General features: G+C 38.0%; 1 protein-coding gene across 1 annotated transcript; it reads right to left on the bottom strand.

Moving 5' to 3' along the window:
* Positions 1 to 18,318: 18,318 nt before the first annotated feature.
* LOC146140967 (uncharacterized) lies at positions 18,319 to 23,947 on the bottom strand. Its single transcript, XM_083392018.1, has 5 exons — positions 23,848 to 23,947; positions 22,915 to 23,161; positions 21,872 to 22,004; positions 20,293 to 21,030; positions 18,319 to 19,414 (listed from the first exon to the last, which is right to left on the bottom strand). The coding sequence occupies exons 1-4, from the start codon at positions 23,919 to 23,921 to the stop codon at positions 20,918 to 20,920; spliced, it is 567 nt and encodes a 188-aa protein (XP_083248144.1). The 5' UTR covers positions 23,922 to 23,947; the 3' UTR covers positions 18,319 to 19,414; positions 20,293 to 20,917.
* Positions 23,948 to 24,255: the final 308 nt, after the last annotated feature.

Below are 24,255 nucleotides of genomic sequence, written 5' to 3'. Positions count from 1 at the left end.
TGCGTTGATGCGCGCCAGGCACTGGAAAATCACCTGTCCAATCGGCAGGACGACCATTCCGACCAAGGCCGAGTAGCTGATAACCCAGATGGTACGAGGCACCGATCGGGTGGCGGTTGGGTTTGTGTAGAAGGTGTTCTGGCGAATCCATAGCACCAAGTAGACAAAGGACTTGTTGAAGTTCAGCAGGAAAATGGTGACGATAAAGTAGAAACTGCACACCGCGTCGCTCAGGTTTGTGCCGCAGACCTCGATGAGAAACAAGCAGGACTGAAGCAGCAGCGTTGAGGGCGCGATGGTACAAAGACGGTTGGTCCACTTCAGCGATTCCTGGCCATACTTCCACTGGTACCAGGACGCGGCCACCGTCAGGTAGAGACTAAGGATCAGCAGACAAACCAGCATTATGATTTCGGCCGGGCGAGTCACGTAGGGAACAAAGGTGACTGGCGTTGTAATATTCGATGGCGAGGTTTCAAGCCCTGTGCTCGCTTCTAAACTGCTGGTGGAAGTTTCCATCGCTTGATATATCTAGTGTTGATCAAAGTCTCTGGGATATAATGGCCTTCCACACGGTTAACTTGGTTTCTTGGTTTTAAACTATTGGTATTAACCAGGTGACTAATCCGAAGCGTTTTGCTTGTAACTGACGGTTAAACTATACTTGCTGTGATTTAAGTTCAGTCTGTCATACGAAAAGAGAACTAGAGTAAAAAAGCCTGCCTCCATTTGACACCACCAGCTGTAATAGAAGAAAGCTGTGCGCGACTGAGGTTAAGAACAAGCGTAAACGCATTAGTTGAAGACCAACAACGGTGGTCAGTTATCGACGAGCACTTAACAGTAAACGCCTGTTTGTTAGATCCACTTAGTCCTCGACAGTCTATATTACATTAGTTACCGAACCGGCATTCATTGGATGATTATGGGATTTCATCTATACACCTTAATTATTAATGTGTTGCGGCATTGCATAATGTATGCATATGCTTGCGACAAATATGTGTGAAATCTGTGCGCTGATTGTTTTGGCCGGTTCTGTTAAACCAGGGGTTTTTACACTGGGGTCCATGGACCCCCTGGGGGTCCGTGAACTAGTTTCACGGGGTCCATGAAGGCCTAATTAAAAAACTAGTGTATACTTAAGAAGTAAATAATTTTTCAAAGAAAACACTTTAATTAAAAATTAAACAGTTTTGCACAGAATGTATAGTTATGCATTTAACTGTCACATTTTTCGGCCTAAATAACAGAGTCATGAAGTCTATTTGTTTTGTGGCGTCAATATGACGTCATTTTGGAGCATTTCTTGTCTACCGGGGTCCATGCAAAGCAAAAAAAAAATTGAGGGGTCCGCGGTAAAAAAAGTTTAAGAACCGCTGTGTTAAACGAATACTGGTGCTACGCTAAACAACTAGAAATTCAGGACAATCGAAACAAGCGGTTTTCCACTTAAGTGCAATTACCCCGCAACGAACATACAAGTATAGAAAAAATCAAAAATATATATATTTTTCTATACCTATAACTTTTAACTGCCATTTTTAACCTACAATTACTCACGTCGCACGTTGCCTTTGGTAGTACTGTCAATTTTACTTTGGTACCAACCAGTTTACGTGTTTGTTGTTGTTTTTATAGAAACTGATAATGCCTTATTTTGTGGCAAAATATATTTCTCTTTTAAATATGACTAGAACTTATTAAGGACTTACTTTGATCAAAGACAAGAAAATCGAAAAAAATAATTGCCCTGGTCTTTTGTGGTGAAATGTTGTACAGCTTAATAATGGCGGCAACAAAGTTTAGTTTGTTACCGGTAAGTCTCTATGAATTTCTATATCATTCTTCGTAGATCTTCCTAATAAAATAGGGGCATTACCAGGAAAGGTACAAGACCACGCCCCTAACGTCGAGACGGGGATGCGAACATTTTTGCACAATGTGCGCAAAAATGTGCACGCCAAAAAATGTGCAAAAAATGTGCGCAATATTTAGGTTAGAGTTAGAGTTAGCAAGGGTTAGACTTTAGAGTTAGAGTCAAGAGTACAGAGTTTAGAGTGCAGAGTTAGCTAACTCTAACCCTAATAACACTAACTCTAAATTCTAAACTCGAAACCAGGGGCGGGCAGCATACGGCCCGCGGACCGGGTCGGGCCCGCGACGGGATTTTGAGCGGCGCGCAGACAGTTTCCGGTCTTACATGATATCGTGGAATTTGTGGCCCGCGGCCACATTCTGCCACAATCCCCCACTACTTGCTTACTACGTCAAAAAATAGTGATCCTTGGTTATTCTTTAGTTCTTTGTTTTGGGTTAAAATTATATTTAAAATTTACAATAAATATTTTTCCATTGGTTTCTTAAGAAACGTAAGTTTGTAGGAAGGTGTGGCGCTAGTTTAACAATGATTGGATGCCGAGGTACTTCTTCACTCAAGTCGGGAAAAATCAGAACTTTCTTTCAAAAAAAAAATCTGCTTGAATCCGAATGGTGAAAATCAAATTATTCTGGTTGCACATTAATGACAAAGAATTGAAAAGCCAAAAAGGTCAAGTAGATCGACAGCATCTTGATTAAGACCTTTTCGGCTTTGCAATTTATTTTCAAGCTACAATATAGATCCGTGCATAGAGTACTCAAATGACAAAGAATGTTTGAATGTTATAAGATAAATATATTTTGCTACTAAAAGCATCATCATTAGAGCAATTATTTTTAGGGTAATGATCCATCATCATTAGGGCAACAATTAAAATTTATATATTTAAAATATAAGACCTAAAAGATGAAAAATTTTGACTTAAAAAATTAAAATTTTATAATAATTTAAACAACAGCATTAGTGTCTTGGCGTCGTCATACCACACATTTGTGATGTTTTACTGACTATCGATCGAACACAAATCAGTTATTTTGTCGGGTTTATGCAAAATTATTAAAAATGTTTAGTTGATATTTTTGTTATTTTAAAAAGTCAAATAACTATAAATTGCCGAAGAAAAACAAACGACGGGGTATTTTAGAAAATGTTGTCCAGCGAAAAAAGACAGCAAATACTCTTAAATACATTTGTTCAAATCAGAGATAAACAACTGTATAATGCAAAAACGAAGTTTGAGCTGAACCTATTGCGATAAACTAGGCCCAGGTGGTTAATTCTGGAAGCTCGCGTATATCGTATTGCTCTACTAAAGATGTAATGCAGTTAAAATGTCGTTGAATATAACTCAAACTAACTTTTTTTTAATAAAATTTTGTAGATTTTTATTTTATTTTGTAAACGATCAATGTGTGCTCCACACAATATCCACAACTTTTTTATTGTTTTTGACTTAGTTTTGACCTACCGGTAACGTGTAAGTTTTGAAAAAAATTTAACTTTTTTGTCAAGTCATCGCCCTAATCATCAGTATTCTACTGAGGATGCGTTTTGTAGCGAAATATCTATCTCATAACATCCAAACAAACTGATTTTCGGTTTAATAATTGCACTTAGTTTATTGCAGTATGTTTGATGTGCAATGAAAGTGTTGCCGTGTTTAAAGAGTATAATATTAGTCGCCGTTATGCGACAAAGCATGCGCCTTGGCAGTGCTTAATCCGGCCCGCCAAGTACTTCACTTTTCCATATCTGGCCCGCCAACCGGAGAAGTTGGCCGGCCCTGCTCTAAACAACTCTAACTTAAAATGTGCGCACATTTTAAAGGCATTTAAACATTGCGAAAAAAGTGCTCACATTTTTGAAGGCAGTTCAAAATGTGTGCTCAATGTTAAAAAAAGTGCGCACATTTTTGAAGGCAGTTCTAAATGTGCACAAATTTTTTTCACATTTTGGTGTCTACATTTTTGCGCACATTGTGCAAAATAACGCCACGTCCCCTGTTGCCAACGTCTGTTCTCTCCGATTGATTGTCTGCATTTGGCGCAATTCTTATAATATGACTTTTGTGTTTGTCTCAAAGTTGCCATGCGCGTGGTACTCTATAAGTAGTGGATCTTTAACGGGGACAAGAAAACGTAATGGTGCTTCCTAGCAACATTAGGCTGTCATCTACTTAAGATTATTCGAATAAACTGGGTGTGCTCCACACAATACTCACAACTTGAAACCACAAAAACAGGTTACAGGTGATTGTTTTTCAACATCACCTTATGACAGAATTTTAACGTTGTTTATGGTAAATGTTCAAGGTTAAATTAGACACAAATTCTAGATTTGCAGAGGGTGCACTCTAAAAAGATAAACCTCGCATTTTTAAACGCTGGAAACCGCAGACATTTTTAATTGAAGTCTCAGTCAAGTCATTTTCAATAAATAACAAATCCAACCCTATTTCTAGTCATTACTAATCCAAGTCAAGTAGCAGTCCAAGTTTTTGTCCTAACTCTTTTAAATACATATGCTAAACCATCAAAATTAGTAAATTGATTATATCTTAAGACAACTTCGCATAACAAACACCAAAAACAAGACAATAAGCAAAACAAAAAAGTTGCACTTAAAAATTATGGTAAATTTTAAATTTTAGAATTGATTGTGTTTAATTAAAACAATAAGGTTAAAAATTTGTTTAATTAAACAACAAATTAATATGAAAGTCTCAACTCCAAGTTAAGTTAGTTGATAAAATTACTCAAATCAAGTCATTTTGGCCAAAATATTTAGGTAAAGTCAGTCCATTGCAAAACAATTACTTTAGTGCACTTAAGTATATATATTGGTTGACTCAAGATTCCTGTACAACAATGTATCCCAATAATGTGACACGTGGTCACAGAGTCCGAAAGTTGAAATATAACTCGCGAGTCGATTTGTTATATTTTCGAACTCTGAGTCTGCTACCCCTGGCCTTGGTCGGCAGTTTTGTTTCTGGCATCGTTTGGATCAATCTTCGTTTTGAAAGGAACCAGTCGGTCGAATTTGTCCACAAAAGACAGGTACAAAAACATGATGTTCGCGATCGCGTTGAAGCTAAACGTGAGCGGCATGAAGGACATAGATTGTCCTTCCGGCATTCCATGTAGAACAACTATTAGGGCTCCAATGTCGGTGGCCACGCAAATCCCGGTGCAGATGCTCAGGCGAACGATTACATCCTGGATCGTGCTGCCGCTTCTGCCGCTACGATTCTTGCAAAGGTGACTGGCAATGGGGTAAAGCACCAGGCCGAGCAGCATGAACTGTACCAGCACGAAAAGCATAAACAGTACCGGTGCCAAAAGCGTTAAATAGAACGTAAATCCAGGCAGTTGATAGTAGTCGCAGCCTACCGGCGTTGCGTTGATGCGCGCCAGGCACTGGAAAATCACCTGTCCAATCGGCAGGACGACCATTCCGACCAAGGCCGAATAGCTGATAACCCAAATGGTGCAAGGCACCGGTCTGGCGTCGGTCGGGTTTGTGTAGAAAGTGTGCTGGCGAATCCATAGCACCAGGTAGACAAAGGACTTGTTGAAGTTCAGCAGGAAAATGGTGACGATAAAGTAGAAGCTGCACACCGCGTCGCTCAGGTTTGTGCCGCAGACCTCGATGAGAAACAAGCAGGACTGGAGAAGTAGCATTGCCGGCGCAATGGTGCAAAGACGATTGGTCCACTTCAGCGATTCCTTGCCGTGCTTCCACTGGTACCAGGACGCGGCCATAGTCAGGTAGAGACTGATTATCAGCAGAGAAACCAGCATGTATATCTCGGCCGGGCGAGTCACGTAGGGAACGAAGGTGACTCCAGGTTGTGCTGTAACATTTGATGGCGAGGCTCCGGGCCCTGTACTCACATCCAAACTACTGGTGGAAGTTGACATTGGGTTTTGACTTGTTTAACGTTTAACAACTAAATTTGAGTTGGCTATTTCAAATTACTCTTGGCAGTCCACAGGGTGAAAATTAAAGGTTTCGGACCTGTGCAACTGACTATTTCCTACGAAATTTCTTACAGTGTTATTCAAGCGCACTGTACGAAATGAAGATAATCTGTTTTCTATATTGTAAAACAAAACTTGAAAAACTTTCTTGCTTTCAGGGAGTATAGCTGCCACATCAGTAGGTGGAAAGTAAACGACTAAACGTTGTCTAAATCAGGCTCGGAACATTCGTGAACACATTGCTTGAAAAACGACAAACGCGGTTAGTTCCGACGAGCACTTAATCCTAAACACCTGTTTGTTGGGTCAATTAGTCACGTTCTAACAGAATTAGGGACCTTCAGGTATATAAACGTTAAACAATTGACTTTACTGTCCATCGCATTGTCTGAGTAGCATAGCATAGGCACATATAGGCATAGTCCATTTCGTTAATTGGAGGGTTTAATTAGATTGAGTTTCATAGTCTTCACTGCTCCATTCCAATCTGTAAAGTGAGAAGTAGCCTAAGAGAAAAAATGGCATCGGAAGATGTCATAAATCTCCGAATTTTTTTAAGAAACTATAAACGTTGCTATGGCCGCATACAGACCTAAAATACCTGCGCGAAATCAGTAAATAAATAAACAGATACGTAAATAAATATGCAGATTTCATTTCGTTAGTTGGTTGGTCATTCATTTCATGAAAAAAAAATAACTGGGCCTTAACTGAACCTTACCTGGGCAATGTAGGCGAATCAACAAATAAACTACGGGCGCCATTGCCTCTGGCTATAACAAAATCAGGTATATTCACGACCAGTTAAAACAAATCACGTTCAGTTTCACGTAAAGACCCATCAGTTATGGTTTACAAGTATGCGGTTGGGCTGCTTTTATGTATTACGCTTGCACGAGTTACAGGTATATTGTTAAAGTATAATCTTTTAGTTTGTTTCTGAAGCAGCTTTTCTTCTAAGTGTCGTAATCTTATATAGACTAAAGTGCAATTTAGTCACTCTTTGCCAATAGCATAACTTGAAGCATTTGTGACAAGAAAAACTTTGCGTGTGATGACTAAATTAGACTTGACTTAGACTTTATTAGTTAAGCAAATTAGTGGTTAACATTCATTGTACTATTTCAATTAATTTTGGTATCTTTGGTGTTTTTGATTCTGGAATCAAGAGAACCACTATGTTGAATGAATACTGGTGCTACAATCGAAACAAGTGGTTCTTAACCCAAGTGCAAAGGCAAGTGAATGTAATGGCGCTTCATAGGAACACTAAGCCCCCATCTCCTTGAATTTATTCAAATAGACTGGGTGTGACACACACAATACTCAGAACTTCAAACGAAAACAGCAAGTTATAGTTGACTTGTTTTGCAACGTCACCCTATGACGGAGCCTTAACTTTGTTTATGGTAAATGTTCAAGATTGTTAGACACAAATCCTAGATTCGCACAGGGTGCACTCTAAAAAGATAAAACCTCGCATTTTCAATCTTAAAAATCAGAAATTTTAATTTGACTTAAGTTCAAGTGAAGTTATTTTCAACAAATCCAATCCTATTCCAAGCCATTATCTGTCCAAGTCAAGTACCAGTCCAAGGTTTTTCTTAATGTAAATGTTGAATCATAAACATTTCAAGACAACTTTGCACAACAAACACCGAAAACAAAGCTATTAGCAAGCAAACAAACAAAAAATACTTGAAATACTTGCGTAAAGAAATACTTGTAAAAAAAAATACTTAAATATACTTGCGTTTAACAACTAGGGAATATTTCAAATATACAAGTTATGTGTTTAATAAAAACAATCGGTTTAACAAATGTGTTTCAATTTAAACAACATAAATAATTTAGAAGTTACAACTTCAAGTTAAGTTATTTGATAAAATTACTCAAATCAAGTCATTTGTGCAAAAATATTTAGGTAAATTCAATCCAATGCAAAACAATCACATTAGTGCTCCTGGAGTAAAGATATCGGTTGACTCAAGTCATTACAATAATGTACATCCAAATGATGTGACACTTATTTACACAGTCCGAAAGTAAAATAAACTTCATTACTTTTATTTCGCGGGTCGATTTATTATAATTGCGACTGCTTAGTCTGCTGCCCTTTCTCGGAATCTTTGTTTTTGGGATCATTTGAATGAATCCTCGTTTTGAATGGAACAAGCCGGTCGAATTTGTCCGTAAAAGACAGGTACAAAAACAAGACGTTTGCGATCGCGTTGAAGCTAAACGTGAGCGGCATGAAGGACATAGATTGTCCTTCCGGCATTCCATGTAGAACAACTATTAGGGCTCCAATGTCGGTGGCCACGCAAATCCCGGTGCAGATGCTCAGGCGAACGATTACATCTCGTATCGTGCTGCCGCTACTGCCGCTACGATTCTTGCGAAGGTGACTGGCAATGGGGTAAAGCACCAGTCCGAGAAGCATGAACTGTACCAACACGAAAAGCATAAACAGCACCGGTGCCAAAAGCGTTAAATAGAACGTAAATCCAGACAGTTGATAGTAGTCGCGGCCTACCGGCGTTGCGTTGATGCGCGCCAGGCACTGGAAAATCACCTGTCCAATCGGCAGGACGACCATTCCGACCAAGGCCGAGTAGCTGATAACCCAGATGGTACGAGGCACCGATCGGGTGGCGGTTGGGTTTGTGTAGAAGGTGTGCTGGCGAATCCATAGCACCAAGTAGACAAAGGACTTGTTGAAGTTCAGCAGGAAAATGGTGACGATAAAGTAGAAGCTGCACACCGCGTCGCTCAGGTTTGTGCCGCAGACCTCGATGAGAAACAAGCATGACTGAAGCAGCAGCGTTGAGGGCGCGATGGTGCAAAGACGGTTGGTCCACTTCAGCGATTCCTGGCCGTGCTTCCACTGGTACCAGGACGCGGCCACCGTCAGGTAGAGACTGATGATCAGCAGAAAAAACAGCATGTATATCTCGGCCGGGCGAGTCACGTAGGGAACGAAGGTGACTCCAGGTTGTGCTGTAACATTTGATGGCGAGGCTCCGGGCCCTGTACTCACATCCAAACTACTGGTGGAAGTTGACATTGGGTTTTGACTTGTTTAACGTTTAACAACTAAATTTGAGTTGGCTGTTTCAAATTACTCTTGGCAGTCCACAGGGTGAAAATTTAAGGCTTCGGACCTGTGCAACTGACTATTTCCTACAAAATTTCTTACAGTGTTATTCAAGTGCACTGTACGAAATGAAGATAATCTGTTTTCTATATTGCAAAACAAAACTTGAAAAACTTTCTTGCTTTCAGGGAGTATAGCTGCCACATCAGTAGGTGGAAAGTAAACGACTAAACGTTGTCTAGATCAGGCTCGGAACATTCGTGAACACATTGCTTGAAAAACGACAAACGCGGTTAGTTCCTACGAGCACTTAATCCTAAACACCTGTTTGTTGGGTCAATCAGTCACGTTCTAACAGAATTAGGGACCTTCAGGAATATAAACGTTAAACAATTGAAATCAATGTCCATCGCATTGTCTGAGTAGCATAGCATAGGCACATATAGGCATAGTCCATTTCGTTAATTGGAGGGTTTAATTAGATTGACTTTCATAATCTTCACTGCTCCATTCCAACCCGTAAAGTGAGAAGTAGCCTAAGAGAAAAAATGGCATCGGAAGATGTCATAAATCTCCGAATTTTTTTAAGAAACTATAAACGTTGCTATGGCCGCATACAGACCTCAAATACTTGCGCGAAATCACTAAATAAATAAACAGATACGTAAATAAATATGCAGATTTCATTTCGTTAGTTTGTTGGTCATTCATTCCATGAAAAGAAAACTAGGCCTTAACTGAACCTTACCTGGGCAATGTAGGCGAATCAACAAATAAACTACGGGCGCCATTGCCTCTGGCTATAACAAAATCAGGTATATTCACGACCAGTTAAAACAAATCACGTTTATTTTCACTTAAAGACCCATCAGTTATGGTTTACAAGTATGCGGTTGGGCTGCTTTTATGTATTACGCTTGCACGAGTTACAGGTATTTGTTAAAGTATATTATTTTAGTTTGTTTCTGAAGCAGCTTTTCTTCTAAGTGTCGTAATCTTATATAGACTAAAGTGCAATTTAGTCACTCTTTGCCAATAGCATAACTTGAAGCATTTGTGACAAGAAAAACTTTGCGTGTGATGACTAAATTAGACTTGACTTAGACTTTATTAGTTAAGCAAATTAGTGGTTAACATTCATTGTACTATTTCAATTAATTTTGGTAACTTTGATGTTTTTGATTCTGGAATCAAGAGAACCACTATGTTGAATGAATACTGGTGCTACAATCGAAACAAGTGGTTCTTAACCCAAGTGCAAAGGCAAGTGAATGTAATGGCGCTTCATAGGAACACTAAGCCCCCATCTCCTTGAATTTATTCAAATAGACTGGGTGTGACACACACAATACTCAGAACTTCAAACGAAAACACAAGTTATAGTTGACTTGTTTTGCAACGTCACCCTATGACGGAGCCTTAACTTTGTTTATGGTAAATGTTCAAGATTGTTAGACACAAATCCTAGATTCGCACAGGGTGCACTCTAAAAAGATAAAACCTCGCATTTTCAATCTTAAAAATCAGAAATTTTAATTTGACTTAAGTCCAAGTGAAGTCATTTTCAACAAATCCAATCCTATTCCAAGCCATTATCTGTCCAAGTCAAGTACCAGTCCAAGGTTTTTCTTAATGTAAATGTTGAATCATAAACATTTCAAGACAACTTTGCACAACAAACACCAAAAACAAAGCAAACAAACAAAAATACTTGAAATACTTGCGTAAAGAAATACTTGTAAAAAAAACATACTTAAATATACTTGCGTTTAACAACTAGGGAATATTTCAAATAGACAAGTTATGTGTTTAATAAAAACAATCGGTTTAACAAATGTGTTACAATTTAAACAACATAAATAATTTAGAAGTTACAACTTCAAGTTAAGTTATTTGATAAAATTACTCAAATGAAGTCATTTGTGCAAAAATATTTAGGTAAATTCAATCCAATGCAAAACAATCACATTAGTGCTCCTGGAGTAAAGATATCGGTTGACTCAAGTCATTACAATAATGTACATCCAAATGATGTGACACTTATTTACACAGTCCGAAAGTAAAATTAACTTCATTACTTTTATTTCGCGGGTCGATTTATTATAATTGCGACTGCTTAGTCTGCTGCCCTTTCTCGGAATCTTTGTTTTTGGGATTATTTGAATGAATCCTCGTTTTGAATGGAACAAGCCGGTCGAATTTGTCCGTAAAAGACAGGTACAAAAACAAGACGTTTGCGATCGCGTTGAAGCTAAACGTGAGCGGCATGAAGGACATAGATTGTCCTTCCGGCATTCCATGTAGAACAACTATTAGGGCTCCAATGTCGGTGGCCACGCAAATCCCGGTGCAGATGCTCAGGCGAACGATTACATCTTGTATCGTGCTGCCGCTACTGCCGCTCCGATTCTTGCGAAGGTGACTGGCAATGGGGTAAAGCACCAGGCCGAGCAGCATGAACTGTACCAACACGAAAAGCATAAACAGCACCGGTGCCAAAAGCGTTAAATAGAACGTAAATCCAGGCAGTTGATAGTAGTCGCAGCCTACCGGCGTTGCGTTGATGCGCGCCAGGCACTGGAAAATCACCTGTCCAATCGGCAGGACGACCATTCCGACCAAGGCCGAGTAGCTGATAACCCAGATGGTACGAGGCACCGATCGGGTGGCGGTTGGGTTTGTGTAGAAGGTGTGCTGGCGAATCCATAGCACCAAGTAGACAAAGGACTTGTTGAAGTTCAGCAGGAAAATGGTGACGATAAAGTAGAAGCTGCACACCGCGTCGCTCAGGTTTGTGCCGCAGACCTCGATGAGAAACAAGCAGGACTGAAGCAGCAGCGTTGAGGGCGCGATGGTGCAAAGACGGTTGGTCCACTTCAGCGATTCCTGGCCGTACTTCCACTGGTACCAGGACGCGGCCACCGTCAGGTAGAGACTAAGGATCAGCAGACAAACCAGCATTATGATTTCGGCCGGGCGAGTCACGTAGGGAACAAAGGTGACTGGCATTGTAATCCTTGATGGCGAGGTTTCAAGCCCTGTGCTCGCATCTAAACTGCTGGTGGAAGTTTCCATCGCTTGATATATCTAGTGTTGATCAAAGTCTCTGGAATATAATGGCCTTCCACACGGTTAACTTGGTTTCTTGGTTTTAAACTATTGGTATTAACCAGGTGACTAATCCGAAGCGTTTTGCTTGTAACTGATTGTTAAACTATACTTGCTGTGATTTAAGTTCAGTCTGTCATACGAAAAGAGAACTTGAGTAAAAAAAGCCTGCCTCCATTTGACACCACCAGCTGTAATAGAAGAAAGTTGTGCGCGACTGAGGTTAAGAACAAGCGTAAACGCATTAGTTGAAGACCAACAATGGTGGTTAGTTATCGACGAGCACTTAACAGTAAACGCCTGTTTGTTAGATCCACTTAGTCCTCTACAGTCTATATTACATTAGTTACGGAACCGGCATTAATTGGATGATTGTGGGATTTCATCTATAGGCCTACACCTTAATTATTAATATGTTGCGACATTGCATAATGTATGCATATGCTTGCGAGAAATATGTGTGAAATCTGTGCGCTGATTGTTTTAGCCGGTTCTGTTAAACGAATACTGGTGCTACGTTAAACGGCTATAAATTCAGGACAATCGAAACAAGCGGTTTTCCCCTTAAGTGCAATTACCCCGCAACGAACATACAAGTATAGAAAAAATCAAAAATATATATATTTTTCTATACCTATGACTTTTAACTTATTTTTTACCTACAATTACTCACGTCGCACGTTGCCTTTGGTAGTACTGTCAATTTTACTTTGCTACCAACCAGTTTACGTGTTTGTTGTTGTTTTTATAGAAACTGATATTGCCTTATTTTGTGGCAAAATATATTTCTCTTTTAAATATGACTAGAACTTATTAATGACTTACTTTGATCAAAGACAGAAAAATCGAAAAAAATAATTGCCCTGGTGTTTTATGGTGAAATGTTGTACAGCTTAATAATGGCGACAACAAAGTTTAGTTTGTTACAGGTAAGTCTCTATGAATTTCTATATCATTCTTCCGCAGATCTTCCTAATAAAATAGGGGCATTACCAGGAAAGGTACAAGACCATGCCCCTAACGTCGAGACGGGGATGCGAACATTTTTGCACAATGTGCGCAAAAATGTGCACGCCAAAAAAATGTGCAAAAAATGTGCGCACATTTTAAAATGGCTTCAAAAAAGTGCCTACTTTGGTAACAATGAGCGCACATTTTGACCTGCCTTCAAAAAAGTGCGCACTTTTTTTCACAATGTGCGCATATTTTAAAATGCCTTTAAAATGTGCGCCATTTTTAGGTTAGAGTTAGAGTTAGCTAGGGTTAGACTTTACAGTTAGAGTCGAGAGTACAGAGTTTAGAGTGCAGAGTTAGCTAACTCTAACCCTAATAACACTAACTCTAAATTCTAAACTCTAAACCAGGGGCGGGCAACATACGGCCCGCGGACCGGGTCGGGCCCGCGACGGGATTTTGAGCGGCGCGCAGACAGTTTCCGGTCTTACATGATATCTGGTAATTTGTGGCCCGCGGCCACATTCTGCCACAATCCCCCACTACTTGCTTACTACGTCAAAAAATAGTGATCCTTGGTTATTCTTTAGTTCTTTGTTTTGGGTTAAAATTATATTTAAAATTTACAATAAATATTTTTCCATTGGTTTGCCAAGAAACGTAAGTTTGTAGGAAGGTGTGGCGCTAGTTTAACAATGATTGGATGCCCAAGTATAGTTCTTCACTCAAGTCGGCAAGAATCAGAATTTTCTTTCAAAAACAGAATCTGCTTGAATCCGAATGGTGAAAACCAAATTATTCTGGTTGCACATCAATGACAAAGAATTGAAAAGCCAAAAAGGTCAAGTAGGTCGACAGCACCTTGATTAAGACCTTTTCGGCTTAGCAATTTATTATCAAGCTACATTATAGATCCGTGCATAGTGTACCCAAATGACAAAGAATGTTTGAATGTTATAAGATAAATATATTTTGCTACTAAAAGCATCATCATTAGAGCAATTATTTTTAGGGAAATGATCCATCATCATTAGGGCAACAATTAAAATATATATATTTAAAATATAAGACCTAAAAGATAAAAAATTTTGACTTAAAAAATTGAAATTTGATATTGATTTAGACAACAGCATTAGTGTATTGGCGTCGTCAACCTCACATTTGTGATGTTTTACTGACTATCGATCGAACACAAATCAGTTATTTTGTCGGGTTTAAGCAAAATTATTAAAAATGTTTAGTTGATATTTTTGTCATTTTAAAAAGTCAAATAATTATAAATTGCCGAAGAAAAACAAGACGCTGGGTATTTTGGAAAATGTTGTCAAGCGAAAAAAGACAGCAAATACTCTTGAATACATTTGTTCAAATCAGAGATAAGGCCTTGGCAGTGCTTAATCCGGCCCGCCAAGTACGTCACTTTACCATATCTGGCCCGCCAACCGGAGAAGTTGACCGGCCCTACTCTAAACACTCTAACTCTAACTTAAAATGTGCGCACATTGTGAAAAAAGTGCGCACATTTTTGAAGGCAGTTCAAAATGTGCTCACATTTTTTTCACATTTTGGTGTCTACATTTTTGCGCACATTGTGCAAAATAACGCCACGTCCCCTGTTGCCAACGTCTGTCTCAACTCCAATTGATTGTCTGCATTTGGCGCAATTCTTAAAACATGACTTTTGTGTTTGTTTTAAAGTTGCCCTGCGCGTAGTACTTTATAAGTAGTGGTTCTTTAACGGGGGCAAGAAAACGCAATGGTGCTTCATAGCAACATTAAGCCGTCATCTTCTTAAAGCTGTTGTTTTTAACTCAACAAAAGCTGAGCAGCTGACCAATCCAAAGTTCAGATATCAGTTCAGTTTGTCATATGAAACGAGAACTTGAGAAGCCTGCCTCCTTTTGACATTAGAGCTTACCGCTAAACCACCAAACCCACCAAGTCGCCAGCAGCACCTGCTGTAATAGAAGAAGCTGTGCGCGATTGAGGCTAAGAACAAGCGTAAACGCATTAGTTAAAGACCAACAATAGGGGTCAGTTAACGACCGCAGCACTTAATAGTAAACGCGTGTTTGTTCGATCCACTTAGTCCTTTACAGTCTCCATTACATTAGTTATGGAACCGGCATTAATTGAACGATTGTGGGATTTCATCTATAGGCCTACACCTTAATTATTAATCTCTTGCGACATTGCATAATTTATGCATATGCTTGCAAGAAAATTCTGTGAACTTTGTTCGCCTTTTGTGTGGGTCGGTTCTGATAATCGAGTACTGGCGCTGCTTTAAAACGACAATTAACCTGGATCAATTCCAACAAGTGGATTGAAGTGTAATCACCTCCAAAAGACCAATTTAACAGTTTAAGGGGGCTATACTAGGCAATACTATGATAATGGTAATCTAATTTGAAAGAACAAAAAATTTCTAATTTTTATTCTAATCTAATTTCAAAACGCTAAAATAATTTTAGTAGTCCAATCTTCATCTAAAGCAACATTATATATCCTAGAACGATACATATTTAAAAAAAATAATCAAAACTTAATAAAGCTAACAACGTCAATTTCGGCATAACAACCAAAACACGTTCTTGTATGTTTTAATTTTCCCAGTTTTGCATATTTGAACCATAGTAATGAACTCATTTATTTTGAAACGCGTAGCTGTAAATTTTGCCAATAGTAATCGAAATAAAATTTTAGCCCTCAGCTAACAATATTTTGCCCCCAAAAAACACATTTTTTGAGGAAGCACTGCAGTATTGTTTTTAGTTGAGTGATTGATTATTTTAATTGGACGAGTTTATCAATTTTAATAGTTAATCGTTTTATTTTTATCAGATTGATTTTACTTGGAGTTGACTTGCTCTTATAATGACTTGACTGTCACTTGACTTATGCAAATGATGACTTGACTTGGACTTAAGTTATTTTTTAAATAACTTGACTGGGACTTAAGTTATTTTTTAAATAACTTGACTGGGACTTAAGTTATTTCATAACGACTTGTTTACAACACTGAAAATAGCATCAACAAATGTTGTCTGGTGAAAAAATTGAAAGCATAACAAAGAAAATGGAAACAATATTATCGTGTAAAACAAAAGAAAATTAACTAAACCATTAGCACATGGTACAAGCGAGTTACATAGATTTTCATTTAGGGCCAATTACAACTCAAGTGAGTAACAGATGAAGTTACAAATGTGGCCATTGCTAGAGATTTTTAGGGGTGTCTAAAGTAAATTTAGATTAGCATCATAGGATAATTAACACAGATCACGACACTTGTATAACGTTTCTTCAAATTTGAAGTTTGATTTCTACTTGATTTTGCTTACCATTTAATGAGGCAATGATTTGCAGTCTTTTTGTTCTCGTGACCCCTTTTAAGTTTTCGATAACTTGCCCGACCTTAAATTATAGTGTATGATACATCAGTGCTTTTTAACCGGGTGCATTGTACACCCTAGGGCAGGGGTGGGCAATTATTTTTGACCGCTTGCCGGATGAGAAACTTAAAATGTTGTGGCGGGCTGGATACACGCACTAATAAACTAACGAACTTGTTGTTACGTTAGGAATTGTGCGCAATTGTGCAGTTTAAGTCTAATTAAAAAAAAAATCGAACGTACCGGTATTTGTTTTAAAAGGCAAACATTAATGTGGACTAACAGGGAGACGTGACGCGTTTATCAAGTTATTAGACGAGTTGACCAAAAAACCAGGGTTAAAATTTGTAAAAAAAATTTCACAAAAATTACAATGTATTATTTGCTTTTGAGGGTTTAAGTTACCGACGGACGACGGTACAATGGCCATACCGCAAAGGGGGAATATATCGGGGGAAACACACAGCATGGCATGAACAAAATTAAGTTGACAAAATGTGAATCGGTTTGTTTCAGAGTTTAGAAAACGGCCAGTATTTCGTTCATATTTTAATGACGGAATACATTTGACCAAGGCGCAAAAAATATTTAAATATTAGGTTTGTTAAACCTTCGTTGAAGAGAGTGCCATAGTGCAGAGGACGCTTTGTTTGCAAATATGCCAAAAAAAAAAAAAACTCGTGAAACATGACAACGACAGATAAGATTCGCGCAAAGCGCGAAAACAACTTCCGTTTTAGTATTTAAAACACGCTACAAGCTGAGTTTGGTGGGGTCATGACAAGCTATGCGTCTCTGCAAAGAGTGTTTACGATACAACCAAATATGTAGAAACCGCCCTTGTTTTTGCTTAGCATGAGTATTGAAAAAAAAAAAACAAGCCGCGGGCCGAATTAAAGTGCTTGGCGGGCCGGATCCGGCCCGCGGGCCGTATGTTGCCCAGGTCTGCCCTAGGGTGTACCAAAATTATTAAAGTGTGTACCACATTGCTGGGGTGTACTAGGGCCAGTGGTTCTCAACCTTTTAGGCCTACGGGCCGGTAAAATTTCGAAACAAATGTTGCGGACCGGTTGATTTTCAAAAATCAAAATCAACCAAAATTGAATTACGTCAAAAGTAGGTATGCAACTTAAAAGCAAAGAATGTAAACTTCAATTGAATGAGCAATTTGTTGCTGTCTTTTGATATCATACATGTTGTATGTGGTTCTATTAAAGTTTTTGTTACGACAGCTGCTCTTAAGTTTTGGACTTATATTTAGACAGTTGTGCGCAACACTTGCAGCATTGTGGCGTACAATGAAGTCTAAAGTAGACCATTAACTCTACGTTACGTCATAATACTGCAAATTAAGCAACTGGCAAAGTTCTAAACTAAAAGGACAAGCTTTCAACACTTTGCATATTTCAATTGAGATTTAAAATTGTGTTCAGTGTATTGCGTGGACTGGGGTGTGCAAGTTCTTCAGTGAACGCAAACGTGTGTACTGTTCCACAAAAGGTTTTCAAGCACCGTGATACATAAAGCAGAGTCAATAAAAAACACATTTCAATATTGGCAACATCAAATCGGGAAAAATATAAACAGATTGTATCGAAATTTGGCTAAAATGTCGGAATTAAGTAGGCACAACCAGCTAAGGTAACGGTTTGAGCGTCATTCATTTTTAATTGGCATTGTTTGACTGAGCTATGCTTGATTCTTCAAGTGAAAAGTGTAATGGTGACGTCATAAACACGACTGGTTAATTGCAATAATAAAAGCATAAGCACAAATGTTAGACTGGCGGTTGCTTTTGTTCATTCTATACTGCGAAACTTTTAGTTCATATTGCTTATCTCTAATGAAGTTTTTCTATTTTAAATACGGCGACCCCCCAGACAACCCCTTGGGCTTGGAGGTCGCGACCCCCCAAGTTGGGAACCACTTCTTTATGGGAAATGATATCAGACATAAACACTTGACACATACTGTAAGTTATATAGTGCTGATGTCCGGTGATCAAAGTGATCTTAAAAACGAGTTAGTCAGTATATCCGATGTCAAATGATACTTTCGACGCTCGTCCGATTCTAGGAAAGTGCCGAACTGCAACGACAACTGATAAAATGACTTCCAGTTATAGATAGCGATAAAACGCAGTGATGCTCGTTGAAAACCCAATTTGTAAAAATTTAGAATTAACAATCACAGATAAAACTCAACTTTTAACACTTGTTAAAATGGCTTTAAAACATTTTTATTGAACTGTTTTGCCTATTTGTCCATATTAATGAAGTCATATGGTATAGAAACGGACGGCCATACTTTTTGTCCGATCAGGTATCGCTATTGGAATAGAGTACATAGTATAGGAAAACCGGCATTGCTGGTATAATTGTACGCAGAGCTGCGGAGTCGGAATCGGGACTCGGGACTCGAGTAAGATCACGTAAAACTACCCGAGTCCGGCGTGCGCATGTGCAGTATAAAAATTAAAACTGATATTTCCGCCAAAAATGTAATGTAAATTGTAAAGGTGGAATAGCAAAAGGTGGATATTTTTTAACCATGTATTGTAAAGGGAAGAATTATATGACAAGCACCCCCGTCAGTGGATTTCTGAATATCCGCATTTTAGTCGGAGTCGGAGCCTGATTCAGGGCTCGACGAAATCGCACATATGGCCTGAGTTGGACTCGAGACTCGGTAGACGGACTCGGATCTGTTTTTATTGGATAGATTTCGGAGTTGGACTCGGGTTATTTTTAGTCGACTCGGCAGCCCTGCTTGTACGTTATCGAACGGAGCGACGCGCCTTATTTACAAATTGAACAATTTTCTCGAGAAAGGAGGAAACGTGTTGATCAGGTCTGGGCTTGTGCGTGAGGGTTATTGCTGCCATCATGATTTTGACTTCCCAGTAAGACTGCTAGGTCGTCGTGTTCCATTATGGCCTTTTGTTGCACCATGGAGTAGAGCTTGTAGCAAACCACAGACGTTATCACCATACACACTGCGGATGTAATAAATTGTATACAATTACCACCAACCGAATACTTACACCCTTACCGTTTATTTAGTGCTACTACTCAAAAGGGTCACGAACCTACAAGTTAACTTTGGACTTATATGTTTATTCTCAAAACGTTAAAACTATAAAAGGTACATGTGTTGCGCAGAGATCAATTATTTGCGTTTTTATCGTTTGTATTTGTGTAAATGTATTGTTTTTACCTCCTCATTTCCGATATTGCTTTTTTAATAACGATATTTTTCGTCGCTTCTTTTTATTTTTCGTATACTCTTCAATGGTTTTACGCCTTTTTATTATTTTCGGCTATTCTATACTTTTGTTAAAACGCCCTTTGTAGCAATGCAGGCTCTTTAGTAGTAATTTTATATTTTTGGCGCAACACATAGGGTAAAGATTTTGTGAAACCTCTGTACCCAGCAGTTTTGAATCTAGCACTGGTTACCAGTGTTGTATGTTATAGTGTTTTCTTTAGGTATTTTTTTATAAAATAGAGTTATTATCCAATTTGTTGCACATAAACCGAATTGCTTGCTATATATTGCGTTTTAGTTATTTTTAAGTTCAGTTATTGTTAATAAATTGTGAGTTTAAAAAATTATAAGATTATATAAGGTTGTATTTCTATGACAAGGAAATGACTTGAAATTGACTTAATTATGACTTCACTTACGCAACTGACGACTTGAACTGGGGCTTGTTATTTAATCAAAAATAGTTGACTTGGACTTCAGTTATTTTACAAATGACTTGACTGAGACTTAAGTCATTTCAAAATGTCTTGTTTACAACACTAATGGTTACAGTCGAATTACGTTTAAGGCATATTCGAAAGATTTACAGCTAGTTAACACACTTACCGAGGACCATGCCAAATAAACCACCGATTAGCCAATGTACCAGATTTACCGTGGCTTCTTGATCTTGTCTGTCGCGCTGTAAAACAAAAAAAAGGGTTAAAAAAGACAGTAAAATCACTGGTTAAAATAAAAGGGCGTATCTTTATGGAATCCAAAAGCATTGGCAGCAGTTTCTGCTTGTTGATCACTGTTCCGCTAGATTAGAACGTATACTAACTATAAAAGTATAACAATAAAACTCATAAAAAAAGTATCCTGGTTTTACTTGGACTTTTAAACTTTTAGTTTTATATTGTTAAACACTGGGTTAGCTTCTTTAGCGTTTAGTACTGGCAGAAATAAGTTGCCGCGCAAAAATTAACCCAACCCCCGCAGATTACTAACATGCCGTATATTTACCAACCGCGATTTTAAAGCAAATTACGTAAAAAGTCAAATTACACAGGTGTGTTGCAATTCAAAGCACACAACCTATGTAAATTGGCGGTAATTTTCTTAGGTGTTCTACCCATGGGTTTCTCTGTGTTAAACATTAACACGCACCTTACACAAACATTTGCAGGTAAAGTCAGCAAAGATTTTGTGTGTATTGCCTCGTGATATGGTCGATACAAAACATAATGCCTCAACGGCAAAACACAAATGCTGTATAATTCACCTCTCGTTGCAATTTTAAGTTGTTGATTTGGTCCTGAAGTTTCTGGTGACTCTTATTCTGTTCCATATTGGTTTGATAAGCTGGATAAAAGCGACATTGTATGAATCAATGGTACGCGTACGTTTAGACCAGCGGGTTCCCGAACTGTGGGCCATGGCCGAGTAGTGGTCCATAAGACTATTTTAAGTGGGCCATAGAGCTTTTTGAAAATATTGCAACTATACATTTCGTCTTAAAAATAGTTGTTGGCATATGTAAAATATCTTGTGAAAACTGTGCGCTCGATTTTTTTAACTTAGACAGATTGGAAACTTGGTAATCAAAGTGCACTAGACATCACCAGAGGTAAAAAACGATGGGCCATGACCTGTTTTGAAAAAAACAATTGGGCCACGGACTAAAAAAGCGTGGGAACCACTGGTTTAGACGGAGAGAATAGTGTAGTCAAAAATCGCCTTTAGTAAGTGAAAAAATGTTGCCCTCATGGACTGTCGAAATATTTTACATTAAGGTGCCACGTCATTTGAAAACTAACTTAACGTCAACCGCTTACATTTCAAAACTCACAGTACACCGGATAAGTATTGGAAATTAAAACAATCTGTCCGCCTTAAAAATAACGTTTTCTATCCAATATAGATGTTTGTCGACCGACTAACTTCACATAGTGTCGAAATGACTAGACTATTAAAAACTTCATTTATTTTGTCCAGCCTAAATAAAATTGTTGCAAAGCCTTTTATACCCATATTAAATAATATAAAAGGTCGCATATTTAAGAAGTAGAAAAAACAAACAAATTGGGAGTAAATTTTATGCTTAGCAAATCCGCTTCGCTGATCGCACAACTTAACGCATAGCCCAAGTAAGGATTTGAATGGACTACGTGTTGATTTAACGTTTATTCACCATTATAGTTACCTTGGCACATTTTAAAGCATAATCCATCGTCTTCGGCGCATTTCAGGGGGCAGTATTGACAGCTGCCGACAAAATAGTCGAAGTACATGTTCGCGCCCCTTTCAATGCAATTTCCTTCTTCAACAGTCGTGTTCTTGAAAAATAAATATAGTCGTTTAGATTTTTTAAAGACAAGAATGCTACAAAACTGACCACCCATAGGCAGACTTGGACAACCAGAAAATTCTAGTTTTCTAATTAAATGTTTTTTTAAATAAGAGCATAATGCGACTAATTCTAATTAGAATTCTAACTAATTTAATTTGAGACACTAGACTTGGACAACTAGATAATTCTAGTTTACTTATTCAATGAATTAGAGCAAAATGCGGCTGTGTGAATTACTTGTGCGATGTAATTTTAGTTCTAGTCTAATTCGGATTTTACCAAAAATCCTACTTAGTCCCATGGCATTTTTAGTCCAAAAATAAAGAATTTGAATTAAAATTTGGTAATTTTTACAGTATGAAAAGCATATGCTATGCTATAATGCAGAAAAATTGGGACACACATATTTACTATTTACATTTTAGAACAGCGATTTAGATTAAATTGATAGTGAAATGTAATTCAAGTTGAAATTTGTTATTTTAATATGAAATTTGTTATTTTAATGCGGTAATTCTAATTCCAATTTAATTGGAGAAAACTAAGATAATCCATTTCAAATTTTAATCTAATTTGAAAAAACTGAAATGCTCTAATTCTTATTCTAATCTAATTTTAATTTTTTTAATTAGCACACAAATATTTTCCATTCACATTCTTACCAGAATGGTAAATGAAATTTGCGATTTAAATTAAAGTGCAAGATTGTTACTTATTACATGCAATTCTAGTTTAATCTCTACTTCAAATTTTGTGTTTCAAAAATTCGGTACTTCGAGTTATAATTTAATTTAGAAGAACAAAAGTGCTCTAATTTCAATTTTAATATAATTTTAAAAAGTCAAAATAACTCTAGTGGTCTCAGCTTGCGTATAGCTGTTAAGTGTGGCGCTTACCGCGATTAGCTTTAGCACGAGCTGAGGTATATCTGCCATAAATCGGTTTTGGAAGTAGGCGTTGATTTGATCAGCTATCATCTCCTTTTGGTGCTCGTTAAACTGGCAACAGCTTCTATTACCGTCTTGACCGGCGTCGGTGGCCAAGGCTGGCAAATGTCCGAAAGCTGGCGCTGTGGTCGCATTGACTAACTCCAATAACCCATCGTTGTTAGGTACGACGGTTTCAGATGGCTCAATGCACGTGCTGCGAATAAGTAAACGACAAATTAAAGTCAGTTGTTTACAAGACCTGAGTGAACTGTGCGCGCCGAGATTTTTTCAATATGGCAATATCTACGAAAGTTGTGCCGCTAATAAGCTTAATTTTGTGTACATTTCTTGTATTGACTTTATCAATCCAGCTTGTCGGCTGGTAGATGAAAGTATTGCTTGGTCCAGTCAATTTGTTCTACTCGCGCGAAAGCCTAAAGATCGCATCCTATGTTTACCTCCTATACGTCATACGTCATTGTAAAACACATAAGCAAGAACAATCACACTTTTTTCAAGCGGGGTACCGGTTTTTATTCTCAAGGATTAAGAGGGATATTTTGCATGTTTTTTTTCACACACCACACACTGAAAACAAAACAAATATCACACAAAACGTTTCAAGCGTGGAAATTACGTAAATACCCCAAGTCTACCAAAATCGTTTTATGTAAACACCAGATTCTGGTCAAAATAAAATAACAAACATTGACTTAGATCACCAAGAAATGGTTTAACTGCTACTTTGTTGCTGTTGACTTGCCAATGCACAACTTTCAACTTTGCTATATACTGCAATTTGGTTTAGTTTACACCATGTACCATTAATTTTACCAAACAATCACAATATAATATAGTCTATAAAATGAGTTTTATGCAGTAAACGGCATTTCCACTTACCCTACGCTCACAAAGAACAGGAGAGTAGCTGCTACTTGACACGCAGCATTGACTGAAAATTGTCGCAAAATCATAGTTGCTCAAATACAAACTTAAAGAAATAAAACTTAAAATAAACTTATATTATCTAGATATCTGGATTTTATTAAGTATTCAGTTAAGTCACAGCAAAAACCGTTTCAAAATATCCGCCAACAAAGGACCAACTATAAGCTATGGGCTGTAAATTTACTATTTATGAACCTCATTGAATGACGCAACCTACAGCAGCATACAAAGTTATGGGGACTGCACTTCGTGGGGATTTCCCTAGGGATTTGTCGAGATGGTAGTTCATTCAGCTATTGTCAGCTGTGTTTATGCCTATATTTAACAAGTTTTCGTCATTTTGTCTTTAACTGTAAACTC

The sequence above is a fragment of the Ascidiella aspersa genome, chromosome 6 (assembly GCF_963924565.1).
Source record: "Ascidiella aspersa chromosome 6, kaAscAspe10.2, whole genome shotgun sequence".
NCBI classification, from domain to species: Eukaryota; Metazoa; Chordata; class Ascidiacea; order Phlebobranchia; family Ascidiidae; genus Ascidiella; species Ascidiella aspersa.
Note: the sequence above shows the minus strand (reverse complement) of the source record. Positions and strands in the feature narration are given on the sequence as shown.

Bases quoted from the DNA above. Each gene is read 5' to 3' on its own strand.
- LOC146140967 (XM_083392018.1), bottom strand. From the start codon at position 23,921: ATGATTTTGCGACAATTTTCAGTCAATGCTGCGTGTCAAGTAGCAGCT. The intron at 23,162-23,847 runs GTAAGTGGAAAT...ACTTATTCGCAG, and splicing joins CTGTTCTTTGTGAGCGTAGG to CACGTGCATTGAGCCATCTG. The intron at 21,031-21,871 runs GTAACTATAATG...GCTTTTATCCAG, and splicing joins ATGCTTTAAAATGTGCCAAG to CTTATCAAACCAATATGGAA.